The sequence below is a fragment of the Trachemys scripta genome, chromosome 2 (genome assembly GCF_013100865.1).
Source record: "Trachemys scripta elegans isolate TJP31775 chromosome 2, CAS_Tse_1.0, whole genome shotgun sequence".
Taxonomy (NCBI): domain Eukaryota; kingdom Metazoa; phylum Chordata; order Testudines; family Emydidae; genus Trachemys; species Trachemys scripta.
In genome coordinates this window covers 216737186-216750132 of record NC_048299.1, presented here as the reverse complement: position 1 = coordinate 216750132, position 12947 = coordinate 216737186, and the positions used below count along the sequence as shown (strand labels likewise).

Sequence of the window (12947 nt, the reverse complement as noted above, 5' to 3'; positions counted from 1 at the left end):
CAAATCCTTGAACCCAAATGAAGCAAATAACATTTGAAAAAAACACTCAGTCCCTTTTAAGGGCTCTCTTCAACTGGGGGGGGGGGGGAAGGGGCAGGAGAGAGAAGAGGGGGAGGGTGAAGGGAGAAAGGGATGGACAGGAAGACTCTGGAAGCAAGTTTTTTGTAGTATAGTAATTAAAATTAAAGTGTGCATTTTAGATAAAGGAGGTCCTTTGAAGGATTTATTTAACAAAAAACTATGTCTGAAGATCCAAGCATTTAAGGTGGCAGATGAATACTCAGATAGTGCCTCTAAAAATCTGTGCAAGGATTTTTAGAGATGTCATTTTATCATCTTCAGCAACACACTAATTAAAAAAATTGTAAAGCAAATTTTAAACTAAGTCTAGTAGACTAACATGTTCTGAGTAAATATTACAGGTTTAAATTTTATTAGAGAATATTTAAAAAATAAACAATACAGAAAATTTGAAGCATCAGTTATTGGTCATTGGGGGTAACATACAGAGTATAGCGGTATGTTGGTGTTTTGGGGTTGGGCAGCACACATAGTATATACAGACTGCAATGTCCCCAATGAGGGGTGGGTAACCGGTGGGCAGGATCAGGAAACAGTCGATAAGCGGTGAGGGTCTATCACCCATACAGGAAGTAGAGACAGTCATGGGTACAAGTAAGTGGGCTGGGGTGACCCTCACGTGGTGGGATGGGGTGACCCTGGGGCAGACTGCAGTCTGTAAACCACTGTAAACCATGGGGATGGGGTGACCCTCACGTGGTGGGATTCAGTTAGGTTTGGTGGGTTCAGGGAATAGAGTCCAGCAGGGGGGGGGTCTGTGGGTGCACAAGGTCTCCCCGGCTCACTCTCAGTATTGGCGGTGGCCGGTGATGTGCTCGATGTAGATGTCCCGGGACCAACGGATAGTGTCTGAGACCATTAGGCGTCTCATGAGCCGTGCGTAATGATGGCCCACCCCACAGGTCCTCAGCACGCGTTCGTTACACGAGTCCCAGGCACCCAGGGCCCCAACGAGCAGCACAACTGTTTTTGTCAGTAAATTCAGAAACTGATAGTATATTCCTGGGAGTTGGCAAATGCCTGTTAAATGGCTTCATTACCACTTGAATGACTCTTTAACAGTTTCAGTGTTGTGCTAATAGGTCTGGCAGGCTGGAAGGCTTTCACTTTTAAGTTACGAGATCCCCTCTGGAATAAGAGGCACCAGGCTGCAGCAGCCAACTCTGGAAGCCTGCAGGAAGGATCAGAACAGGGATAGGAAGAGGCGGGAGGGTGGACACTAAGACCCAGAGGTGCCCCAAATTTTTGATTGCGCAGCCACGTATGCCTAAGGACAGCCCTGGTTAGGCATCCCCACTGGTGTGCTAAGGTTCATGTGTCACAATGAAAATCCCTGAGCAGCAGCAGCGCTAATATTTTTTCCTTTCCCTCACAAAGTCTCTAAAAGGACCCCAAAAGGGGGTGATGGGCAGAACAGCCCACCCTTTCTTTATTTTGTCCACCAGTTAGGACTAATTTCTGAAATACCAGTTTTGGTCCATTGATTTCAAGTCCCATACTCCTCTTGTTTACCAGACATGATTTTAAGTACCATCCTTGGGTGTTATCAGTAGATCCTCTCTGTTTAATTCAGTCTCCTTTTTCCTTCTTTTCTTAAATAATGTTCTATAGCAAGTGACTGTGACAATTATAAACTTTTACCCACTTTTGACACCTTAAGCTCATAATCAGAGAAGGCCCTCTAGGCCCTGATCATTACAACAGAGCAAGGGAAAGGGTTGAGGCTGAATATTTATCCAATTTTAGTCTGAGCAAAATTATACAGTAGATGAGATTTAACATGCCTGAAAAAACAAGGTTTACATTCCAAACCTCCTTGTAGCAGTGCAAAGACTCACCAGTGCAGCGCCTCCTGCTGGTTGGGAATTAGCTCTTCCAGCCCAGAGCACCAGCTGCAGTCTGGCATCTCACCTGCCGCTGGCGCCCCCCCCGTCCCTCCCAGACCCTGGTGCCCCTTAACCTTGGGGTGCTGCCCCCGGCAGTGCCCTCACACTCTGGGTCTCCCCACCCAGGGGAACCCCCCCACCCTCTATCCCCACCTTGCCTCAGTGGCTATTGCCAATCATCATCTAGCCCCACTCACTGCAATCTAAACCACTCATCATCGGCAAGAGGGTAGGACCAGCTGCCTGTGCCTATTCCCAGGCTATACCTCTGTAACCCCAGTACTTTTCCTGGCCTTTAGCAAGGCCTGCAGGTTCTCCAGGCTGGAGCTCCCCAGCTTCTCTAATCTTTCCCCAGCCCTGGTCCACTCAGGTACCCTCCTCAGCTCTCTGGCAGCCAGGTCTTTCTCTCTCTACAGCTAGAGAGAGTTCCACAGCCTCTGGTCCTCAGCCCTCTTATAGGGCCAGCTGTGGCCTGATTGGGGGCCTGGCCCCAGCTGTGGCTGCTTTCCCCCCCACAATCAGCCTAGGCTTGCTGCTTAGGAGTGGGACAACTGCCCCGCAACACCCCCACCCCCTCAAAATCCCCACCCCTTGATGAAGTGGGGACTCTTGGCCTGGGCTCCCTGAAGAAAAGATAGTGTGTTGTACATAACAGACCAGTCTATACTTCAGCCTACCATATATGGACAGGTTTAAGAGTAGCAGGCGTGTTAGTCTGTATCTGCAAAAAGAACAGGAGTACTTGTGGCACCTTATAGTCAATTGCATAATCAAGTCTCTAGAGACATCATAAAGACCATTAGCCTGGCCAGGTCTAACTAACTTTATATTAAGCATGTACCTGTGATTTTAAATCTCTCATTGGAATACAGCTGAATTTGGTTGGTGTGAAAGAGCAACTGTATCATTACTGTATACATCTTTGTTAATTAACATAATTGCATCTTATCAGGAATGTGCAGAAGACTCAATGGCTGGGCAAAAAAACTATTCCCCAGGCTGGTGTCTTTCAAAATAGGAGACTCCAAAGTCTAGATGGTTACCTTTCAGAATTATTTGGAACTGGAATGTCTATTCAGAAAAGGGGTTATATGAAAAATATATTTTAAAAAACCCCATGTTAACTATTTTGAGCACCAGGCAGTGGAAACCATCTCCAAACTCCTAATTCATGGCATTGAGGGCTAGCTACTTAAAAAACCAATAGTATATTTTGTATAATATGTATACCATCAGTAGTATAAGGGCCCTACAATCAATCAAACCCTAACCCCGCCCCTTGACCCCTCCCATCTGTCACCGGAAGTCCCACCCCATGGGGGTATTACTTCCGGGGTCGAGGTGCCACCTGGCCGGAAGCTAGGTGTGTCATGTGACCCCTCTAAGAACTCCCCCCACTACCCTCTACCAATCAGGAGCGGTTTCGTCCCGATAGGACCGCCCCGAGAGGAGCTTTTGACCAATCAGGGGGACTTCCGGGGCGGGGGTGACCCGTCCGGAAGTGGGTCGTGTGACCCCTCTAAGAACTCCCCCCACTGCCCTCTACCAATTAGGAGGGGTTTTGTGCCGAAAGGACCGCCCCGAGAGGAGATTTTGACCAATTAGGGTGACTTTTGGGTTGGGGTGACCCCTCTGAAAGGAAGTTGTGTGACCCCGCTAAGAACGCCCCAAGGCCCTCCGCCAATCAGAGTGCAGCACCATTACCCCATAAGTCCCAGCGCCAGACAGAGGAGGCGGCCATCTCTTACCAAGGACACGTGTTTTCGAAAGCGCGGAAAGGCTGCTGAGAGGAAACATGGACTCCTTTACCACTCCCGTGAGAACTTCGGACTTTGTTTTAGCCCCAACCACCTTTGACCTTGTGTGGAGAAAGCGCTACATTAGCGACAGTTCTGAGGAGGACCCTTTGACGCAGCCGTTGATGGATACGGCGGAACCCGACCCCGAAACCCTCGTGAGACAGCCCGATGAACGTGACGGCCTCTCTTTGTCCACCCCCTTAGAGGTGGAAGGCAATCGCGGCTCGGGGGAGGAACCGGCGGACAACGCGAACGGAAAAGACGGCGCTCAGGTAAATGAATGCTTAAGAAGCGGTGGTCGAGGAGGGTTGGGGAATGGGTTAGGAGCCTGGGTTGCATAAATTAAAAAACAAGCAGTGAGGGGTGCTTACATGGTTTTTTCCTGAAAATTTTTCAACAGGTCGACGATGCCTTTTTAGAGGCCTTTAAGAACTTACACATTGGAAGCCCTGTGGGAGTAAACATATCGTGCGTTAGCTGCCTTTGCTCATGTCGGAGACACAGATCTCAAGCCGAAAAGGACAAAATGGAAGAATGAACCATCTGAGACGCCCTTATGGTAGGGGGTCATGGCATCCATTTTACAGGTGGCTGTAAAAGGTTGTGTTAAACCAGGCGATTAATAAAACTTATTTAAATGTGTCAATATGAATGTGTCCCCTTTTATACTTGTGGTAGTAAAAGACGGTACCAGTAACAGTCATGTCTACACAGATGGCACTGTTAAAGAAAATATATTACGCCCCCGGGGAAGTTGGGAGCTTTGGCAGGGTCAACCCTCTTTTTCAAGCGGCCAGAAAGCATAGTAAAACTTTAAACAGAAGAAAGGTAACAGCATGGCTTTCAGACCAGGATGCTTACACTTTACACAAACCGGCTCGAATACGTTTTAAAAGAAACAAGACCATTGTTTCAGAGGTGGATGCGCAGTGGCAGGCAGATTTGGTGGATATGCACCGGTTCTCCAAACACAACAGCGGTTTTAAGTACATCTTAACAGTGATAGACATTTTATCCAAATATGCATGGGCCTTAGGCCTAAAAGACAAGACGAGTGGTGAGGTATTCAAGGCCTTTAAAGCTATTTTCAGTGAAGGTCGCGTGCCTCAAAAATTACAAACCGATCGGGGGAAAGAATTTTTAAACAAACCTTTAAGCGGATTGTTAAAGCGGCATGGAGTTCACCATTTTGTTACCAATAATGAAGTCAAAGCAGGGGTTGTGGAGCGATTTAACAGAACTTTAAAAACTAGGATGTGGAGATATATTTTACAGCCCATAACACCTTTCGCTACATTGACGTCTTACCTGACTTTATAAAGAGTTACAACCAAAGCGTTCACAGAACTATACGTACCAGACCCATTGATGTTAACCCTTCAAATTCTTTGAAGGTATGGAAAATGGTTTACGGAGATAATTTTAAAATAAAACCGGGTGTTGCCCCTTTTAGAAAAGGTGACCACGTGAGACTATCTAAAACCAAAGGCGCTTTTGAAAAAGGTTATGAACAGACGTTTACCAATGAGATATTCATAGTGGATAAAACCTTAACCCGGAGCCAGAGACCTGTATACCGCTTAAAGGATTACGAGGGTGAGGCAGTTACTGGATCTTTTTACCCTGAAGAATTACAAAAAGTAAACCCCAAACGAGACAGGATTTACAGGATTGAAAAAGTTTTAGCAGAGAAAGGAAAAGGGAGAAAAAAGCAGCTACTGGTGAAATGGTTGGGGTGGCCTGATAAGTTTAACAGCTGGGTGGAAGCTTCTCAACTCTGTGACATCTAGACACGAACAAACAAACAAAAGATTCCTTCTGCAAGGACAGAGAGAGAAATGAGTGACGGCGGGTTTTACATTACTTTGCCCAGCAATGCCAGCTCTGCAGTTTTTCCCCAAAACACCATTTCGAACTTTACAATACGGCTAATTAAGCCCTTGGATCTCCTGGGTGCCTGGGAGTTGGGGTTAGTGGAAATACAATACCCGCACAGCTGGAATACTATCAACGAAGACACCCCTTTCGAAATCACCTTTGGAGCTACAACGTGGAATTTTATCCTACGACGGGGTTATTACTCGACCATACCCGAATTACTGGAGCATATGAACAGCAACGTGGCTCGGCATTCCGGACCGCCTGAGGTGGTCATGAACTACGACCCTGTGAGTAGAAAAGTGAGACTTAAATCTTCCGATTTTATGTACGTGTTTTCTACTGGCGGGGAGCTAGCTAACATTCTGGGTTTGGGCCACAAACGCAACGTTCAAAAATTCCCCTTTTCGGCAGACATTACAGGCGGTTTTAACTCCTTGTATGTATACACGGCTATCGTAGAACACCAGTTTGTGGGGGACTTTTCTGTTCCCCTGTTACGCTGCGTCCCTGTCCAAGGAAGGAACAATGAGTTTGTTACCATTACCTACGACAAACCTCATTACGTCCCTGTCAGTAAACACCACATCGACACCATCACCATTGAAATAAAGACAGACCAGAACAGAGATGTCTCATTTCGCTTCGGCAAGGTGATTGTCAAGCTGCATCTGCGGCCGCGGAGAGAGCGAGGTTTCTAAAAAAAAAAAAAAAAAAAAAAAAAAAAAGCAAAACCCTATTATGGCGATCCCAAAAAATTATGGCGACCCCACTATCTACAGAAACTATTACAAAGCCCAGGCTGGATACGCCCTTCCTGGATATCATGGGGCCCCCGTGATGTACGGGGCAGGTGTGGGTGGAATATTTCGTAGCCTCTTTCGAAAAGCCGTACCGCTTTTGAGGAGGGGGCTAGAGATTATTAAACCCCACATAAAAACTGCCGCTCAAAACATAGCTAAAGATGTGGTAGGGCATGTCTCCCGTGCTGTTCTGGAGAAGGTGGGGAATACAGCTTCACAGGAAGGATCGGGGCTAATGTACATTAAAAGGAGGAAGAGAAAGAGAAATACGTCATACCCGCGACGCACAGGTCCCCCGAAACCCTTTAAAAGAAGAGCTTTGACACGCAGGGCCGGCCATAAGCGAAAGTCCAAGAGGAAGCCTGGGCGAAAGAGGAAACACGCTTTGCCTGGTAAAAGAGACATATTTTAATCAACATGGCTTTTGTTCACTGCGGGTCTGAAGAGTGCACCAAATCCGAACTAGACCTGTTTCAAATAGCCCCTACGCAGGCCAGCATCGAGAAAAGCATCTACATCGAGGTTCCGCCTTTATCGGCCATTACGGAGTCTGCCCCCATTGACTTTTTTATAGCAGGGAATGGCATAGATTATATGGATTTAAACAATACGCTGCTGTACCTGTGTTGCAAGATTGTAAAAGGAGACGGAACTGAACTCGCCGCGGACGCAGAAGTGGGTTTGGTGAATAACCCCGTGGCCTCTATTTTCAGTCAGTTGGATGTTACGCTGGGAGACCGCCTCATAAGCCAAAGCAACAACTGCTACCCTTACAGGGCCTTTATAGAATCGGTGCTCAATTACAGCGACGACACCCTCGCCACGCAATTTTCCGCCGGCCTGTTTTACAAAAACACTGCTGGACAACATGAAGAAACAGAGTTGGATGGAGGGAATCTAGGGTTTGTGAGGCGTGCAAAGCTGACGGCCAGGAGCAGAACGGTAGAGCTGCTGGGCCATTTACATAGCGACCTGTTTTTTCAAGAAAAACTTTTGTTAAACGGAGTGGATGTGAAAATTAAACTGACGCGCAGTAAAGACGCTTTCTGTTTAATGGGCAGTGCGGCTGAAGGCTTTAAACTGCGCATTGTATCAGCGTCCCTTTTTGTGAAGAAAGTACGGGTGGCCCCGGGAGTTCGTCTGGGGCACGCGGAGGCCCTGCTTACCGCTAATGCTAAATACCCTGTGGACCGCGTGGGAATGAAAGTGTTTAGCATTCCCGCGGGCAGCAGGGTCAGTAACCAGGAGAACCTGTTCTTGGGACAGTTACCCAAAATGCTTGTCCTAGGGTTTGTGGATAACGATGCCTTTAGCGGAAGTTACACTAAAAATCCCTTTCATTTTAAACATTACGATATTAATTTTGTGGCCTTGTATGTGGATGGTGAACAGATACCGACCAAGCCTCTGCAACCAGACTTCGAGGCAGGACGCTGCGTGAGAGAATACATGAATTTGGTACAGACAGCTGGTAAACACATGAAAGATCGTTCTCTGTTAATTGACCGTGAGGAGTTTGCACAGGGTTACACCTTGTTTGCCTTTGACCTGTCTCCCGACCAGGAATGCGCTGATCACTATTCCCTGATTAAAACCGGGAACCTGAGAGCAGAAATACGTTTTGGGAGGGCGTTAACGGTTACCGTTAATATGATTGTGTATGGGGTTTTTGACAATGTCATAGAAATAAATCAAAGGAGAAACGTTCTGTTTGACTATATGTGAACATGGACACCGTGCAGCTCTCACGTGTCTTATCAACGGACCCTTACACGAAAAAGAATTTCTTAGATGTGTTCCCTTGCGATTGGCTCCCAGAACGCAAGCTGTTTCAGAGACCCCTAGGCTTGGTGGTGAACACGCATCCACACAACCAACCGGGTGGACACTGGCTTGCCTTGTATCTGGCGGAGCGTAACCGTGGAGAGTTTTTTGACTAATATGGGCACCCCCCGAACAGTGTGTTGTTTCCTAAAAGCATTATGAAATTTTTAAACAAAAATGCCAAAGACATCGTGTTTCACAATAGACAATTACAAGACCCCCGCTCCGTCGCCTGCAGCTATCACTGCGTGTTTTTCTTACATCAATGTAGCAAGGGTTTATCTTTTGATCGGATTTTAAATTTGTATTCTAACGACTTAGTGCAAAACGACCGGATGGTGATGAATTTTGTAAAGTAAATTTAAATTCTTGGGCATGCCTAGCCTTGCTCAAAACATGTTTCAACAAGCCCAGACATGTGTATCTTGCAATGATTTTCATAGCCATGTTACCCAATAAAGCACCCCAGGTGAGGGGTTTAAAGACAAATAATGTTTGGTGTGTTTTTTTGGTTTTTTTTTTTTTTTTTTTTGAAAACCAATTGAGGAAAAATGTACACAGATTTTTTTAAATTATAGAAATGTTTTATTTAAAGCAAAACATTACCAGTTTTTTAAATTAGAATGTGAAAAATGTTACACACTGAGCCATTCGGCTCTTTTAGCCAATTTTAGTTTTTTAGACGGCAAAAAAGTGGTCACGGTTTCTCGATCCACCCCGGTGTCAGCAGTCGAGGCCTTGAGGCGTTCCAAAAGATTTCTGTTGGCCGCATTGCCCATGACGGAAGATGGCACATTCAGTTCTGCCATGGCGTTCATAAACACATCCCATCCTTTAGGTACATGCCTGCTAGGAACAGAGCGAGTCTGGGTGACGGCCCTGACTAAGTCGAGCATGTTAGAACCATTAACCACAGAGCCTTTGTACAAAAAAGCCCCTTTATCGTTCCACGAAGAGAGATTTTTATCCTGACCCAGCTTATTTAGCAATACTATTGCATTTTTCTTATAACGCTTATTGATGTTATCCAACACCTCCTGAGCAACAAAGTCTGAGTTCTTTGGTGTTTCTGGGGGTTTGGCAGTTACACTTTGTTCCTGTTCCGGTAGAAACAGACTTATTTTCCCTTTATCCGCTTCGCTCTGTTTCACGTACATTAGGTACCTTTGAAGCACGGCGCTGTAAAGTTTAGCCTTTTCATATTCAGCCAAGTCAGTTCTTTGAAGAACAGACTTCATTTCAGCATCCAGTAAGCGAGTTGCGGTTGTTCTGATATTTTCCTCTGCCGGAGGGGGAGCCTTTAATTGCTCCAACTGGTGGCTGGGCACCAGGAACATTTTTTCTGCATACTCCATTATTGATTAGTTAAAAGCCCCGTTATCAGAGGGATAGCAAAACTTAACAGAGGTCCGATAAACCCCCCAGACTGCTTTACCAGATGCTTTTTTCTTTTAAGTGAAACCCTTTTATTACACAAAGTTTTTATAAGCGTGCGTTTCTTTTTCAGTACACGCACTTGATTCTGTGTTAAAGGAACATTTCCTTTTAAGGTATTGAGCGCTATTTCTAAGATGGCCGCTACTAGAGGCTGAACACAGTATAGCCCTCCTTTGCTGTGGGGACGATTTGCTAAGTAATTTTAAAAGGCCCAGGTTTCTTTTTAAGCAGCTAGACATGTTTTCGGTAGCAGCCCCGGCTGTTAAAAAGGGGCCTGCCGATAAAGTTCTCTCTTTTTATACCTGGCTGTTCTTTTCAAAGTATAAACCGCCGGCCAGTCTAGAGGGAAAAGACCAGTTCTTAGTCTATAAGCTTCTGGTGTGGAAGCATTTAAATCCGCCACCAGGTAGCCGTAAGGTTTTTTGGTAGCATCCTCAAAAGCTTCTAGAAAGAATTGAGCTTTGCCGGGGTACATTTGCCGAGCGAGCGTAGCGATTTGTAATTTAGCCCTTGGGTTTTTGAACAGAACCATGTACTTTGTGTTTAGGTTAATCGTGCGACTTTTTTTCCCCTGACAAAATAAGTTTTGAACTATATACATAATGCTCAGGTTTCTGTGATGCACGTACTTGGTAAAAGCTCTCTCGATTTCATCACTTTCACAAGCCGAGTTCATCAGATCGTCTATGATAATCATATTTACTTTATTAGTAGGAAACAAACTTTCATCGTCAAAAGCCTCAGGCAGGCCCTCCACAAAATTGATAAAGGGATATTTACAAAGCAGTTCTTTATACAGAGGTTGCCAACAACTGTAACACCACACGATATTCTCAGGCATAACAGAGAGTGTGTGTTTGGCATTATCCAACACATTTTTTATAAAGTAACTTTTCCCGCAGTTGCTAGGCCCCGCGAGAATTGCAGAAAAGGGGTGTTTCCACCTCGTATCCATTTTTTTCCTCAAAAGCCGTAGGGCAGGGTTTTAAAACCTTCTCCTAGGACCCTTTTGTTGTAAACCACTTTGTGTGTCTTTTTAAGGGTTTTTGTTTCTATTTGCCACTGGTTTTTGTTTCTTACGATAGAGAGCTGCTGCACCTCTATCTTTTTTGAGGTGTTTTCTTGCAGACCCATGCAATAGTCCAAGACTAGGTCTTTCAAACTGTCGAAGTTGATTTTTTCGCAGTTTGCTATGTTTAGGGTAATACCTTTGACTTTCATACAGGCCTTTCCACCCGATAGCTTATACCCATAGGTTTTTGGGCTTGCCGACACAAACTCGGTGATGTGTTGATCTGGCGGAATTTTGCTCGTAAGGTCCCCTAAATAATCCCCCAGAGGGGGATTCCAGTCACCCTCCCTTTTCACAAAGATCACCGAGTCAGTGTCGTGGTACAGGCACCGCTCTTGCAAACCATCTAGGAGACTGTATAATTCTAAGCGGGCATAAGCAGTGGTGAAACAGGCTATGAAAACATTGGTATTGCCAGAGACAGAGTACCGTTCTTTTGCGTGCTTCCATGACACGCACGCTGTTTCATCATCGATAAACTCGCAGGATGAAACCTCATAATTGGGGGAGAACAAGTACTGCAAAAGTTCGTCAGGATCTCTCACGATGCTGGTGTTGGGTAGGTTGGATCTTTGGCCGAATTTACCCCACAGAGAATTTAAAAACAGTTTAGCGATTTGGCGTTTAGCAGGGTTTGATCTGATCTCGTGTTGGCGTAAACGCATGCCTTCTTTCTGGTAGAAATCGCTAACGTACTTATTTTGTTTTTCCTCGTCTGTGCACCAACTGGGATACCCTGAAGCCTCTTGTTTCTGACGGAGGTGTAATTTTATGTACTCTGAAAAGAGTTTATCAGATTTTTCATTAAAATGCCAGATTTCATAGATCTTAGCCACCGTGTACTCCTTTGCTCTGGCCACGTTCAATTCCACCGTGCACCAAGTCCCCAGGATGGCCCGCTCCTCGTCAGTATGGGTGCATGTCTCCCGCTGCTCGGTTTCCGCACAGGTTCAGCATAGCGGGAACATAAGCTTGCCACCCACTCTGACGGGTAACAATGGGAAAAAGAGGCCTCGTGGGGGGTACACTTTAACTTTTGCAATTCCAAAATAATTTGCAAGGGGCCCAAATTTGTCATAGACTATATCGGGGTGTCCAATAGGGTATTCTTTGGTTTTGTTTACGAAAGGGTACAGGCTGGTAAAATCATAATAGTGAATTTTTTCCCCGGGGTTAGGCTTGTAATATAGGTGGATAGCGTTTGTCCTCCCCCCAAAAAGAGCATCCCTAGGCACGAGAGACTGGGGTAACCGGGCTCGGTTTAAAAAGTCTGCAAGCTCCCTGTCTGTTTCTTTCATCACCTCCCACTCGTGCTCCCAAAGAGTCCTCACTACAAAACCAAGGCGTTTCAGATAGTCGGTCTTGAGCTGCGTCTTGTAATAAAGAAACCCAAAAGATGTCCCCGTCATAGGATTTTGTGCTTTTTCACAATAACAGGTGACACAGCCATGGAAAAAACAACCATTAAACTCAAAGGCTGTGCGTACCCCATCAACATTGGCATAACCGTCTAAAAAGTAGGGGCCTACCTGTAGTTCCCCACCCTGTAAAGCGTGCCGTATTTGTATATTTTCTTTGTGAGAGATATACAACAGCCACTGAATAGATGGGGTCGAATATCTCTTTTTCTGCCTGTGATAGTTGTCTGGAGGAAGAAGAGCTACCGTGTTAGGCTCCAAAAACATAAACCTGTACATAGCCATGCAGACAGATGCCAGTGTTATGTACCGGAATGGATCTATACACAGTTTTATCTCGGTGAATTTACCAGGTTCTTTCTCTACTACATCTCCCTTCTCCGTCATTTTCATAATCTCTTTTCTGTATAGGATACAGGCCTGTCTCAAAATTTTTACATCCTGCTGACAGTAATACGCGAGCTCTTTTTGTAAGTCAAACACCTCAGAGCTGTGGTCCCGATACCAGTCGAGAAAACTCTGCTTTTTCTCTGGGCATCATGCTTTCTACACCATAGTGCTCCATACCGGGCATAGGCCCCACGTAATTTTGATTTTTTAACGTGTTAAAAAAGTGTGGAAAATACCCTTTGCACCCTTCAAACCCCATCGCCTGCGGTAGCTTGCTAAGTTTCATGGGCAAGAAGTTTAAAGAGTCTATAAAACGAATGCCCAGGGCCTTAACTTCCACACACATTAGTTTACTACCC

General features: G+C 45.6%; 1 protein-coding gene across 1 annotated transcript; it reads left to right on the top strand.

Moving 5' to 3' along the window:
* The first annotated feature begins 6864 nt into the window (after positions 1 to 6864).
* On the top strand, positions 6865 to 8172 carry LOC117871818 (uncharacterized protein F54H12.2-like). Its single transcript, XM_034759574.1, has 2 exons — positions 6865 to 7349; positions 7509 to 8172. Exons 1-2 carry the CDS (start codon positions 6865 to 6867, stop codon positions 8170 to 8172), a joined length of 1149 nt encoding a protein of 382 aa, XP_034615465.1.
* Positions 8173 to 12947: the final 4775 nt, after the last annotated feature.